Source organism: Chiloscyllium plagiosum, unplaced genomic scaffold (genome assembly GCF_037043375.1).
Source record: "Chiloscyllium plagiosum isolate Xiang-an unplaced genomic scaffold, Cpla_swu_hap1 HiC_scaffold_3, whole genome shotgun sequence".
NCBI lineage: Eukaryota > Metazoa > Chordata > Chondrichthyes > Orectolobiformes > Hemiscylliidae > Chiloscyllium > Chiloscyllium plagiosum.
In genome coordinates, this window is record NW_028270141.1 from 119,639,610 (window position 1) to 119,655,706 (window position 16,097).

Here is a 16,097-nt window from a genome sequence, read left to right on the forward strand (position 1 = left end):
CGAAAACTCAAAATTATTATTTTTTTAAAATGCCATTGTTTGGAATTATATATACACATATGTATACTAAAAACCGTATCAGTTCTTATTGTATTATACCATTATTCTCCAACTTATGTGCTGTCTCGACAATGTTGCCGTTAGGCAGAAGACTAAACTATTGGGAAGTAAATGTAATGGTTTAAACTCGGTTTGGAGGCTAAACCGAAGTTAATGTGGACTTCGCGTCAGACTTTTACAGCTTTCTGTCATCATTATTTTAATCGACCATTTGGATAAACTATGGCATTCTCCAGGGCAGGTTGGATTTAAACTCAGACTTTTTCAAGTTCAGATGTATGTACATCAGCACTGAACCACAAGAAGCTGCTTTGCTTTTTAAGTCTACCGTCTTCATCTGTTTTTCTCTATGCGTCTCGCTCAGTGAGACCCTCCCTCTCATGAACACTTGCCCTCTTAGACCTGGTTCCTTTAACATCCCATCCTGTCACTGTTGAGGAAATGCATACGCACAATTATGAACATATTTAAATCTGTAGTACTTCGTTGTCACAATTGTAGAGGAAACCGATGATCAGTCTCACCCTGACTCATATTGATTTTGTCCTTATTCATTCAGGAGATGCGGTATCGCTAGCTTGGCCAGTATTTATTGTCCATCCTTAACTGCCCTGGGGAAGGATCTCCAGCATCTGCAGACCTCACTTTCTCCCTGGGGAAGGTGGGGGCGAGCTGAACAGTTCAGTATTCAAACTTCAGTCTGAAATTGCTGACTGTTTATTTGCAAATTGTCTGCATGGTATCAGTTGACATCAAATAAGTTGGTTGACACGATTTAGTTGGAAAAGTATATCTCAAGTTAAAGTACGGTTGAGTGTCAATCTATTGGTGTTTTAGTTTTATGATTAAGACAATTAGATGTCCCGGCCAGCCGATAAAATTGACTGTACAATGTTTTAGGAGGTTGGACAATTTCGGTACGACAGAGAGATACTTCGTCTGTGTCTGGTACTGACGGGATGTTCATTCACCTAGACCTAATATGAACTACCATTGCACTCGGTTTAATATTTAAATCCGATGATAGCCTCACTAGTATTGCACACCTCTCCTTCCGCCGCCCGGAATATTTTGTAAAACTATTGTAAGTTGAGTTTGTAACTGTAGTTGTAGAGAATTGTAAAACTGAGGTGCTGTGATACGCGCACACAGCTAAACTGAACCATAGTTTTGAACTCTGCAAAGGGCAGTGGAGAGCTTCCTATATCCATAAACAATTATTAGATTTCACCTCCAATTTTAAACGTTTAATACTACAACAAAATCCTGCCTTCAATACTGCGACACTTGTGTGTCCAGTCTAACTTATTTTTGTTCCCTGGTTTTGTTTGGTCACAAGGCTGGCAGGATTCCTTAGATGGTCACACAGCCAACAATAACAAGGATTTCCTAGCTAGTGCCGAAAATTTAAACAAGTGGAATGATGATCGAATAATATGCTCAATAAAACCAGCACAAACCCCACGACCCGAATGGGTTCCTCACTCTTACAAAGTTTGTGATTTTATAGTACAAACCCACTTTTAGTTCTGCCGTGGCAACATCTCCACGGGTCACAATTTGACCCAACTACTCGGGGTGAACGGCTAGTGAAGGCTACGTTAAAAAGATAAAATTAATTCGCATCAATATTCTTTATTTCGAAATTTTAAAAATCCAACCTGATTTATACTATGTTAACATGTTAAAGTAATCGTTCTGACGTGCACTCATTAACCAAGAGCATTTCCTTGTCCTCAGCACAACCGTGAAAGTGGGCAAATTTGCACCGATGATAAAGCATTTCGAAACTCTCATCCATTTTCAAAGTTAATCAAAGTTAGTTTTGCTGTGAACTACCAAGTTTACAATTAAACTAAAAGAAACTTAAGCTTCACGAAGCTTTCTTCATTAATAATTCCAGCTGTAGTTAGTGGCATCCTTTGCAAAGGAGGTATATACTTTTTAATTCGTGCTGAGCAAAACTGTCGATAGAACTGCATTATGATCATTGTATGCATGTAATTCCACTCTGCCAGCTGCAGATGCTAACATTTACCTGTGTAATTACATTGACCTAAGATTGAAAGTGACCAGTTTATTGTTACTCACAGGTTCATTTAAAATCTCATGTAATAATTCTACTTTAATTGCTCACTTTTCATTCAATTGACATTTTTTAACCATTCTCAATTTTGGCACACAAATGAGCAACTGATTGAAGTTTATCTGTTATTCATCAGCTGGATGCTACATTGCTGCAGTCTTCATTATTTTACTGACATTTGCTAATTTAATTAAGTCACACTTAGTGTCTGGATCTCCAGTATATTTATGCTGATAAAAATTAATAGAGGCCAAAGAACTAACTCAACTGACATTCCATGGGTATCTCCATTGTGTCTGAGACAGGAGTCATAAGAGATTCCTGCTTGCTATACATGATTTCATCTAGTGTCTTTTTTCCAGCTTATAATCCTCCTTTTTGGTTCAATTCAAGTTTTTGAGCTGGAACTTGGTTGAGGGTCTTCTGGTGCACAGAATATCATAAACAGGAGTCTGGGTAGACTATTGGTTCCCTTAATTCATAATTCAATAAGATTATGGCTCAATATTTATATCAACTTCACTTCCCCTCCCTACTCCCATATACCTTGATATCCTGGGTTCCCAAAATTGATTCATCACAGTCTTAAATAGACAGATTGACTGAGTCTTGACAGCTATTTGGGGGATAGAGAATTGTAAAAAATTACAGCTGAGTGAACTACTCTGTAATTCAATACTAAATGGCTGACCCCTTATTCCAAGACTAAGGATGTTAATTTTAGACTCTCCACCCAGAGGAAGCAGCCTCTTAACATTACCTTCCCAAGCCCTAGAAGAGTTTTATATTTCATTCAGATCAATGCTTATTCTTCCAAAGCCCTGAGAATAGGGGGCCATCCAATTCAGTGTCTGTTCACAACAAAATGAATGATTTTTCAATCTTGCAAGGAGGGTTTGCAATTTACTTTAAATAAGGAACTTTCATTTATATAGTGCCTTTAATAGCTTTGGTCTTCCTGAAAGAGTTTTAAAGCCAACTAAATACTTTTGTAATAGCATAGCAAATAGTGCACAGCAAGGTTGCATGAACATCAATGTGATAATCAGATAATCTGTTTTAGATTTTGTTGGTTGAGTGGTAGATGTTGGCCAGAAAACAGGAAATGTCACCTTCAGACCTGATTATGTACATTATTGCTGTGAGCAAATTGCTTGGCCACTTTACAGCAAGGACTGTTCCTCAGAATGTACTTGATTGGCTGTGAAACACTTTCAGGTGGCATGAACTGAAAGGCACTGTAAAAATGCAAGTTCATTCGAGACTTCCTATACTCTTTTTCAAATAGTGCCATAGAAAATGTAGCATGGAGGGAAGATTTCAGTTTAGTATCACTACAATAAACAGTTATTTTGCAAGCCATAATTACTGCATCAGCCATGAGATGGGTCTTGAACCCACATTGTTTTAACCTACAGGCAAGCATGCTACCACAGACCAACACTGACAGCTATTTATAATAGCCTCAATAAATGAACAATGACTTGTGGCTTAGTTTTATGAATAGATTGTGATTTGTGTCATTCATTTTTTAAATTCTGCAACAGGCAAGATGGACTGAATTGCCTCTTTAATCATTTCTCATTCTATACTTGGGTACACTTCTGGATTAATCTCACTTCTTACTTACCTTTGGTTAACGTAACTGTAATTACCTAGGTTAGATATGTCACTGTTTTAAATATAATTATTATAGAGTTTCCTTCCAGTCCTGTTCAATCATGAAGACAGCAGGTGCCCATAAATGTTTCCCTTCTTCTTTAACTTCAGCTATGCACTATGATATCTGACAAAAGAGATTTGTTATTCTTAAATTCCATTACCTTTTTGCAATAAAAAATAACCAGAGAATGAGTTAATAGATCAGAAAATTAAAATGCATCTACTATGCTTTATTTGCTTCTTCCAATGCCATCTTCTTATGTGTTTTCCTCATAGCTGTGCAACATGAAAGGGGACCTAGGACATCAACAATAAGAAAACAGGTAGCCCTGTATTTTCGGGGGCACAAGGAAGTAAATGGAGGTGTTAATCCTTATCCAACAACTGCTTTACCTGGACCAGCTTTCTTCACTGCTGTCACCCAGTTAGAAACTCACAACATTGATCTCACTACGGGGTCTGATCGCCAGGCGTTGGTCGGTTTACCACAACCAACTCCAAAGGTAATTGATCATTTCCACCATTAAACACCAGCTGCTTTCCAATTACAACAAAACAAATCAATGATCAAGCAAAGAAATTGGTGCAGTTTGTCATTTGTACATCCATCAGTCAATGCAACCAAATGTTTTGAGGTATGCCATGTGGCAATGCTCATACAGAATAGTTCTTCAGTGGTTTAGCCAACAATTGTGTTAGTTTAAAAGGGAATGTAGTTTTGTCTTAAATAGTAACAGATTCAGAACTGAGTCATTTGTTCTACCTATACATGACTAACACTTATGTTCTGCTTTGACTTAATTTGCAGTGAGTCGTGAGGTTAATATGTAATTAACAAACATTAACAATACTGACATATATACTGTATAGACAAAAACACACATACTAAACTTACATACTATATACGCATATGTAGAAACACACCACATGGGTACATACAATATTTGCATTCATAGACTTCCAAAACAATGCATGCATTCTTTATATATGCACTTGAGACCCATAGACATATCTCAACACACAGAATCTTGTGATACTTAGAGTCACAGAGTCATACAGCATGGAAATAGACACTTCAGTCCAACTTGTCGATATTGACCAAGTTTCCCAAACTAAACTAGTCCCATCTGCCTGCATTTGGCCCATATGCTTCGAAACCTAAATCAAAAGAACTGCAGATGGCTGAAAAGCAAAAACAAAAATAAATATTGCTGGAGAAGCTCAGCAGGTCTGGCAGCATCTGTGGAGAAACGTCAGTTAACATTTTGGGTTGAGCTTCCTCTAAACCTTTTCTTATTCATGTACCTGTCCAAATGTTTTTTAAATGCTGCACTTGTACCTGCATCTACCACTTAGTCCTGGCAGTTCATTCCACACATGAACCACCCTCTACATGAAAAGGTTGCCCCTTGGCCCCTTTTAAATCTTTCTCCTCTCTCCTTAAAAATATGCCTCTGAGTTTTGAACTCACAGCCCTAGGGAAAAGATCTTTAACGTTCACCTTTCTATATCCTCATGATTTTATACAAAAGTCGATACAGATAAACACATTGATTGATGTAGATACCTATAGAGATACACAGGTACACAGAAACATGCACGCGTAAAGCTATGCAGTTATGTATACACATTGAGTGTACATATAAATTGCAGTAGCTACAGACACATACACATGAGCATGCATATACAACCCATACTTTACCACTGATAGCAAATCAGTGGCAACCACTATATAGTAGATTTGTCACTGCCTTCTTAATTTCCATTAATATTACACAGTAGTTTCTACTAATGAAGAGAGCCTTCTACAGAGCTTCTGACACCTGTCTGAACCCAGCAAATACTTGTGAATTTTCTTAACAAATCAGATTGAAAATTTGTTAATGAAAGCTATGGATTCTCAACCAGCAAGGTCAAATTGAATATCAAAACAAATGTAAAATCAGGTACAAAATAAAAAAGGAAAGCAGGGCTACAAAAGAAAAGTTAAAATAATCCAAAAATCAAAAGCTGAAGGAATGGGACTTCTTGGTGTCTGGAAGTTCTTTTTTGTGCTCGATGATTGTTAGTATTGGCATTAATTGAAATTTGTTGAATTATCAAAAAGTCTGAAGTGGACAAACCTAACTATGAACACTGTTCAGTTCATATGTATCAAGCAAGTACAATGAGGGCTATATAAATCACAACATTTGAGTGGGGAGACTGACAGTAGGAATGTAATTTTGACATTGTTTGCTGAAGTTTACCTATATCAGATAGCAACTTTCAGCTTTTAGCATTTAACCACAAAGTTGCTGTCAGATTTGCAAATATATAACAGAATTCTTACCCATAGTCACATAATATATATTCATATATACTCATACCCATGGCATAATGGCTAATACTATGTCAGAAGTTCATGGGTTCAAAGCCCCAATCCAGAAAACGTGGACACAAACATAGGCTTTTCCAACCAAAAATATGCCTTATTCATAAAATTTGTTGAAAAAAAGTCCAAAACCATTTCATTTTAAATATCACAATAAAATTTAACTATACCATATTTCACTCTGTTGTGTCCCACCGATCTTGTAATACCCATGATATTTACTGCATACATAATATGTCAAGCATACATCTGAGGGGGTTCCATACAGTTCCCAATCCTTTGTTGCATGTGGCAGAAAAGTCTTAGGTACCAATATTTCACTATCGAATCTTTGTGGCTGTTGTCCAAACTTTAGTACATCCTTCAGCACATAATCCTGAACCTTGAGATGAACCAGTTGTTGTATTTGGCTGTGGACAGCTCTTTGTACTAGAAGAACAGCATATTTCAGACAGGTGTAGATGATAGTCATAGACTTATAGAGTCATAATGGTGTACAGCACAGAGACAAACCATCCAACTCATCCATGCCAACCAGATATCCTAAATAAATTTTGTGCCATTAACCAGCATTTGGCCCATATCACTCTAAACCCTTCCTACTCATAAACCCATCCAAGTGCCTTTTAAATGTTGTAATTGTACCAGCCTCCACCACTTCCTCTGGCAGCTCATTCCATGCATGCAAGACCCTCTGTGTGAAAATGTTGCCCCTTAGGTCCCTTTTATGTCTTCCCCCTCTCACCTTATACCCTCTAGTTTTAACTCTCCACACTGGGGCAAAGACCTTGTCTATTTACCCTATCCATGCCCCTCACAATTTTATAAACCTCTGTAAGGTACCCCTTCAGCCTTCGACTCCAGAGAAAATAGCCTCACGTATTCAGCCTCTCCTTATAGCTCAAACTGTCCTGCCCTGGCAACATCTTTTCTGAACCCTTTCACAACATCCTTCCTAAAGCAGGGAGATCAGAATTGCACACAGTATTCAAAAAGTGACCGATACAACTAATATACAGATGCAACACAGCCTCCAAACTCCTATACTCAATGCACTGATCAATAAAGGCAAGCATACCAAATGCCACCTTCACTATCCTATCTACCTGCAACTCGACTTTCAAGGAATTACGCCCCTGTATGAAAAAGTCTCTTTGTTCAGCAATGCTCCCCAGGATCTTCCCATTAAGTGTATAAATCTTGCCCTGACTTGGCTTTCCATGATGCATCCCCTCACATTTATCTAAATTACTCTCCATCTGCCATTCCTGGGCCTTTTGGCCATCCCATCAAGTTCCTGTTGTACTCTGAAGTAATCTTTTTTGCTATCCATTACACCTCTAATTTTGGTGTGATCTACAAACTTGCCAACCATACCTCCTATGTTCACATCCAACTCATTTATATAAATAATGAAAAGCAGTGGTGCCAGCACCGATCCTTGTGGCACACTGCTCCTGTAGAAGTAGTCGATGCTTGCCTTGTTGTACATCCCTAGGATCAGCACAGAATCTAATGTTACAGGACTGGTTGGGATGAGCTCTGACAGAAAAAAATAGACAGTGCCCCTTTCCAGACCTTCTTACCCTTCGAGGGTAACATGCAATGGATGTGAGACTTTCCATGTGCAGGATGAGACGGACTGGGTGTGCCCATCTTACCACCAGCCAGGCTATATCTCAGTGATTCTAATTTCTGTTGATGCTCCAGTGCAGTATTGAGCTCATGCCACACTGTCAGATGTAATGTTAATGTGGGGCTCTATTAGCCCTTTCAGGTGGATATAAACGACCCCATGTTATTCTGAAGAAAAGCGTGGGACGTAATCCCACTGTCCTGGCCAATAATCACCCCTCAAGCAGCATCACTCGAAGATATTTTCTGGTCAGTTACATTTTGCCGTGCCAGTTGTTGTGTTTCACAAGTGACAACACTTTAACCAGCACTGGTTGGCTGTAAAGCGCTTTGAGAGGTCTTGGGTTCATGAAAGGCGCCATATAAGTGCATGTCTTTTCTTTTTCATACCTACACATCGAGTGCATCTGGCAAACTGATATTGGTAGACGTTTGTTGTAATATAAGGACGATGGCAATAGTTTATACCAGTAAATGTCTTTTGTTGCTTGCTTTAGCTGGAGGGTGAACCCACGCTAACCCCATGTGAAAAGATTATCAGTTAACTAATCCGTCATCGGAATATGGAAGCGCGGCAGTTTTCTTTTCCCTTTGTGACGTTGTGCTGCCAACCATCTCCCATTGATTCGAGCACAATATACCTGACTACAGTAAAATGCTGATTGACTTCAGTGCAACACGATCCCATCAAGTGAAAATGATCCTAGTCAGCGGGGCCAAAAAATATAAACCACTTTAAATCCAACAATCCGGGGACATAGTGATATCAAAACTCCTTTTCTCAGATTCAAACCGCATTTGTACAGTTTTAAAAGAACACTCTAAGTTGTGTAAATATATAATTAGCTTTTTTTAAAAAAAAATCAGCTCGGGTTGTTGTCTGTTTGCAAAGTACTTGTATCGATTTATTTCAAATAGTTTGTGACGCAGCTATATATATCAACATGAATTTTGCTGCTTGTGTCCATGTTGCGTGTGTCGGAGGGTGGCGTCACTGGCTGGTTCCGAACGGTAGGGACAACACATGATGTATTTCAGCTCTGAGCATGCACCTCCCCTGAGGAAACTATGACCCACGCCACATACCAAATCCTGATTTCAAAGCTCACGAAACACTCCCGAGCCTAGGGGCTTTCTTGCCTCCGAAAAAAACAAGCATCTCCGATAAGACACGCATTGCATAGCAACCCAACAGCGGCCCATCACTGAACCTGGCTCAAAGGCAAGGTTTGCAATGTGCGCCGTAAACTGTGCAGTATGTATAAGGCTCAATTAAATATTTCAGAATGATCTATTTCATATTTCGGAACTTGTCACTTGGCTAAGGCATGCATGGCGTTCGGCTCTGTCAATTCTGCAAGGCGGGTTGGTTTTGCGGCCCTCTTGGGTTCCTCCTGATTGAAGCTAATGGACCGCTTGTTTGTGGCTCTGGCTTCACGCTCCAAATTTGCATCCAGTTGCCCTCTTGACAATCACGCTAACAACTTGTGTATGAGGCTTACAATAAATGTGCATTTCATAATTCATTAAAAAACACAATTTAATACAGAAAGTGCACGCGAGATATGGGTGGCTCAGTGGTTAGCACTGCTGCCACAAAGCGCTAGGGACCCAGGTTCGATCCCTGCCTTGGGATAAATGACTGCGTGGAGTTTGCAATTCTCCCCGTGGCTTCCACCCACAATCCAACGATGCGCAGGTTAGGTGAATTGGTCATGCTAAATTGCCCTTTGTCAGGGGTGAATATGCGCCTGGGTGTCTCCAGGGTGCCGGAGAGTCGGTATGGACTTGCTGGGCCGAAGGGCCTGTTTCCATACTGTAGGGAATCTAATCTAGCCTTTAAAAAAAATGGAAACGGCAATAAGATTGGCAAAGAATAAAAGTATCAGAGTGGAAACTAGCATAAAAGAGTGTTTCAATGTTTTCTTTTTAAAAAGAAAAATGTAAGCGGTAAGAGATCGGAGGAAGGACGGGATTAAGAAGGGAATTTTCTTGTGGCGGCAGAGTGCAGTGCTGCAGTACTAGTTGAATACATGGCATCTTGGAACCATAGAATCGTGGAGTGATACACATTCAAGGTCATTCAATCCACCAATCTCTTTTTTAGAACTGTTCAATTAGTCACATTTTTTTTGTGCTAGCCCTGTTAAAACAAACTTTTTCCAACAGTTTCCAAGTCCATCTGAAAGTTCTATTGAATCCACCCTCCAGCACTGCTTCCTAGATCAATAAGGTGCAGCCTGGGCATTCTGTTTTCATAATGCTTTTTTATTTACCTACAAATATGTAAACCCGTGTTTGGTTATCAACATTTCTGCCATTGGAAGAAAAGGAAACGGTACTCTATCAATGTTATTCATGATATTGAGTACATCTTTATAGAATCACGAAGATCTACAACATTAAAAAGACCCTTTGGCCCATCGCATCCGTCAATATCCCCGGGGAAACTTCTCTGTTCCATCGAGAACAGTCTCCGCCTCTCCAGTTTATCAAGTGAAATGAAACACTTCATTCCTCCACCCTTTGGTATTTTTCCCATTTCTAAGTAAAATTGAAAGATTGTACTTAGAGCCTTTATTCAATTTCCACTTTTGCTTCCCTTAGTAACCTAGGATGCCTTTGGGTCATGTTATATTTCTTTTTTAATGACTACCAATTTTTAAGTTTCTCCTCTTTATCTTGTTATGAGCCTCATACAAACCAACAGGACCACGAGGCAGAAGTAGGCCAATCAGCCCATTGAGTCTGCTCCACCATTCAATGACATCATGTCTGATCTGCTAATCCTCAGCTCCATGTTCCTGCCTTTTCCTCATAATCCTTGATTCCCTTACTGATTGAAGATCTGTCAATGCTCAGCCTTGAATATATTTAATGTTACAACATCAAAGGCCTCCGTGGGAAAGAATTCTACAGATTCGCAATCTTTCTAATCTCTGTTTTAAGATGTGTGGCCTATTATTTTGAGATGATGCCCTTTGATCCTACCCTCTCTCACAAGAGGAAACAATCTTTCTGCCTCTAACTTGTCAAGTCCTCTAAGATTCTTGCATGTTTCAATAAGGTTTCCTCTCACTCTTCTATATTTTAGTGAGTACAGGTTCAATCTACTCAACCTCTCCTCATAAGACAGTCCCTCCATACTTGGTATCAGCATAGCCAACCTTCTTTGGACTGCCTCCAATGCCAGTATATCTTTCCTTAGATAATGGCCTAAAACCTAGGTATCATGCATTAACTTTCTTCATCCAAGTCATCTATTATAAATGTAAGTAATTGTGGTCCCAGCACTGATCCCTCTGGCACCACTAGTTATAGGTTGCTAGTCTGAAAATGAATCCCCTTATCCCAATTTGCTATCTTTTAGTAGTTAGATAATCCACTATCCATACTACTTTCAATATAACGGCCCTTATGCTTTCTGAAAATCCAATTGTATTACATCAACTGCATCTCCTTAATTTATCCTGCTTCATACCTCCTCAAAGAATTCTAGCTAATTTGTCAGGCATGATATTCTCTTCATGAAGCCATGCTGAATCTGCTTGATCATAAGTAAATTGGCTATTGCCTTGCCAGGACATAGGGCTGCTCTGTCATTAGAGATAGAAAGATGACTAGTGGTGGTTTAACCTGAGGTTCACCACACCTTAAGTAAAAGGAAAGGCTGAGAAGGAGAGTCTTTCAGAGTTAACTCAGTCAGCGCAGGAATTGAATTCATGCATTATTCTGCATTGTACAGCAGCCATTCAGCCAACTGAGCTAACCAATCCCTTGCACATCTTGTAAATGTATCCAGGTGGGTGGATAAAGGGGATATTCAAAAATGTTGGCAGTCATCAAAGTAGAAAAGATACAGAGGCAATGACTGAAAAGGGTGACAATAGAAGATTGGGGTTCAGATCACAAGCTGTGCATCATCTGTGATACTAGCAAGTGCCAGAAAACTGAGAATGACAAATATTACCTTAATGGTCAAAAGCGAGGGTTAGCCCTGTAAATGCTGGGCCAATCAGACTTACGTCAGGTTAAACATACTTTTAAAATCAGGGATGCCATTGACCAGTACTTGGAAAAAATGGTTAATGGATGAAAGTCAGCACTGATTCGTTAAAGGTATATTGTCCTTAACTAACATAATTGAGTTCTTTACTGTATTGGAAAAGATTAATGAGGATAAATAGTGGATGTTGTGTTTATTGTTATACCTCATTGGGCAGCACACTGAAAGAACAGCCATCCATTCTTCTTCCATAGATCTGTGAGGATGTCTCCACTTCCTCATCAGAACTACATCTGTAATATAATAGCACTTTGGAACTTCAGCCTAAGCTTCAGTATGAACTGTCTATGCTAACTTATGTAAATCTGGATCGACTTCCTGAGTTTCAATTAATGAAGAAGCACCAAGCCATCCTTATTCTTAAATAGAGTTTCAGTGACTCTAATGGTTTGTCGCATTATTGTGTCCTCTGGTGATGAACTTTGTTTAGCCATTGCTCTGGTTACTATAAAATACCATAACCTGTTCTTGCAACCTCAGTTCTAAGGAAGAGTCATACCAGACTCAAAATGTTAACTCTGTTTCTCTCTCCACAGATGGTGCCAGCACTGCTGAGTGTCTCCAGCATTTCTGGTTTGTTTCAAATTTCCAGCATCCATAGTATTTTGCTTTTATCTCTGTACTTGAAATTGCCCTATCTCTTAAGCCTCTCTTTTCCATGACTATAGATGAATCTATAACTTTCACTTCTGCTTTATTATTCCCCAGAAGAAAATCAACTTATGTTCTTAGCTACCCCATTAATACAACTCTTATCATCAAGTTAAACTCCAATATGACTTTGTACAATGGAATTGGGTATACTCTCCACTTTACCCATGCATTAGCACATTGGATTTCACTGAATTGTCTGGAAGGAAAACTTAATTCCTTCTCCAGCAAAGATTTTCATTAGCCAGTATTCCTTAGCATTATTAATGGGTTTGTATGTTTCTTTGAAGAAAACATGCTTTCCTTCAGTCAAAATCTCTTCATATCTCTCATCTACCCTGTGTACTTCTGCACTCACAGCAGTGTTAACCACAATCTTTTAGCTGTAGTCAAAGCTACAACCAGATCTGTGATATTTTTCCCTTTGCACTTCCTTTTAAAATTTACTCTTATAAACTCCATTAATTCACAGGGCCTTCCCTTGCAATCTCTGGCATTTTGAATGAAGGTGTCCTGCCTTGTCACAAAAGAAACACCTTAGCTTCCAATTTGCACCTCCACTCTCAGTACCTCGTCTTCTGATATGAGGAGACCTTGGGGCATTTCCAGTTATGTATTCTTTATCTTGGTTACTTGTTTTCCTTTCACTTTCCTATTCTCTATCCCTTTCACATTTTTGAGGTTGACAGAAAAATAGTTTTGCCTTATGAATAATGGTCAGCCATTACATAGAACATAGAATATAGAACATAGAAGAATAGAGCGCAGTACAGGCCCTTTGGCCCTCGATGTTGCGCCGATCCAAGCCCACCTAACCTACACTAGCCCACTATCCTCCATATGCCTATCCAATGCCCGCTTAAATGCCCATAAAGAGGGAGTGTCCACCACTGCTACTGGCAGGGCATTCCATGAACTCACGACTCGCTGAGTAAAGAACCTACCCCTAACATCTGTCCTATACCTACCACCCCTTAATTTAAAGCTATGCCCCCTCGTAATAGCTGACTCCATACGTGGAAAAAGGTTCTCACGGTCAACCCTATCTAAGCCCCTAATCATCTTGTATTTTTAATTTTTTTATTTATTTCTACTTCACAATGATAGGAAAAGCCGACATCGAAGGATCAAAAAGCGACATCGCTATGAACGCTTGGCCGCCACAAGCCAGTTATCCCTGTGGTAACTTTTCTGACACCTTCTGCTTAAAACCCAAAAGGTCAGAAGGATCGTGAGGCCACGCTTTCACGGTCTGTACTCTACTGAAAATCAAGATCAAGCGAGCTTTTGCCCTTCTGCTCCATGGGAGGTTTCTGTCCTCCCTGTGCTCACCTTAGGACACCTGCGTTACGGTGTGACAGGTGTACTGCCCCAGTCAAACTCCCCATCTGCCACTGTCCCCGGAGTGGGTCGCGCCCGGCCGCCTGGGCGCTTTCGACCATTATTGCTGCTTGTCTAGCAATTGCAGACCTTTTGTCTGCAATATGCATTCTTATTATGGAAAGTAATGAGTTTTTGTATTCCTTTAGGACAACAATCTGTCTAAGAGCTCCTTACATGATTTTGACTTCTAATGCTTATTTTAAATTATTTTGCTTAACCGTTTTGAGTTCAACCGTTTGCCTGGGCTTCCTTAAATTCTGGAACATTAATCTATTGCCTCAGGCACTTACTTATAGGCAGCCAATATGTTGTCTTTATAGTGTTATAAACCTCCTCTGACAGTGAAGCATAAATGTTCTGTGCTCTTCTTGACAACTGAGTCTGCATGAGCAGCATCCAGTCCCCTAATGCTAAAATCATTTTTTTTGCTATTTTCTCAGATAAAATAAAGAATGGCACCACATTATTTTCCTTAAAATTGGCCTGTGCAAACTTTAATTTTTCCTTACTGGACTTCAAATTATGACTCAGGTTCTTTGCATCAAGACTTGTATCAGCATTTAATGTCTTCTGTGTCAAAGACACCATTTTAAGCTAATAATCATATCCTCTTGTTTTCACTTTCTAATGTGGTTTTAACTAGGTTTTTTCATTTCAGTTCTTTCAATTCTATCTCCTTATCCTTATATTTTTCTTTATCTTCATCTGCCATCTCTATTTTCTTCATTCTCTCTTCATGCTCAACCTGTTTTGACCATAAATGTGTATCATACAATTCTGATGTTTCACTCCCCAGAATACTTGGTCTCTCTTGTATTGCTTCCAAGTGTTATGCCAGGCCTCAATTATCACTGAATTATCATCTGCCAGGCAATGTTTCGTCCAGTTTACCCATTTATTCATTCAACCTAAGTTTTGAAAGTTCCCTTAGACTGTCTGAGAAACCTCTATCACTTGTATGAATTTTTTTGCCATTATAGCGCCATGTCTTATGTGCAGCACAGTACTTAGTGTTTCCCTTAGCTGTTTTATTTCCAAGTGCCACGCCTATATCCTTATTGCCTTTGTTTCAAGTCAATCCAGGATGAGGTCCCAAACTTGGATCACCTCAGTGGGACTCCAACCTGGAAATAAAGCTCCATGGTTTCTGTACTCATTGCAAAAACTGAAGGTTTTATGAAAGGACACAAAATTCCCAATTTTATCAGTCTTTTAGACCCATGTTGACAGAAAACATGGAGTAGATTTCTGTACTTAATAAGGATGACTTTAGCAAATTAATGGATTCATACTATAGATAATTTGTTAATTTTAACTTTGAGATAGATAATGATTTATTAAGCAAAGGTATTGAGGGATATGGGCCAAAGACAAATGTAGGGAATTAGGCCAAAAATTAGCAATGAACTCATTGAATGGTGGAGCAAGTTCGAGGGACTGAATGGTCTATTCCTGTTCCGATATAAACAATTATGATCAGCTTATACTAGTTTCCATTAGTTAAAACTCTACTTCCTTACAAACGCCTACCCTTGCCCGCTCCACCAGCCAGCAACCCCCCCCCTCCCCCCCAACCCCCCCCCCACACACACACACACACACACACACGACAAGACAAGAAATAAAAAGCATCAGTCTCAATGGCCTGATGACCATTCAATGGTCCCCATTTACAAAGTCCCTGAGATGGTTCTTTTGGCTTATAATGATGTGCTGTTCCTTGATTCTTCTTCTCCAGATACCTTCGCTTACTTGCAGAAGATAGTGGTGGATAATTCACACTTATGCAGTTGCTGGTTTACCAGTTAAAGCCACAGCTTACAGCAATGACAAGGTTAAAGTGACTTTACTGCAGAGAAAAGAGACAGCTACTGTGCTTGCAGAGATCCAATGTCTTCTCCAAATATTTACATTCTTATGCCGTTCAGAAATGTTTAAGTGAAAGCCAATCGCTTAATTGTTGGTAGGCAGGAAGCCTTTGCAACTGGTAACTGGTCGCTAGTTCTCAGACCAGTCTGAGATTTTTGCCAGCGAAATCATTATTAGCACATAGCCCCCAGCCATAGCCCTTCTGTACCTGAGCTTTCCCCCCACTACCTGCACGAATGGCATAACAGCACTTAGAACAAATGTCAAGTTATTTATTTTCAAAAGGTGCAGCAATGTTAGATTTTTAAAAG

General features: G+C 39.4%; 1 protein-coding gene across 1 annotated transcript in view; it reads left to right on the forward strand.

Moving 5' to 3' along the window:
* Positions 1–16,097, forward strand: part of nr2e1 (nuclear receptor subfamily 2, group E, member 1) — a 37,367-nt gene that overhangs the window by 8,282 nt on the left and 12,988 nt on the right. Inside the window, exon 4 of the mRNA XM_043687081.2 lies at positions 4,085–4,311. Coding sequence (XP_043543016.1) covers positions 4,085–4,311 — 227 coding nt within the window. The remainder of the gene's footprint in view (positions 1–4,084; positions 4,312–16,097) is intronic.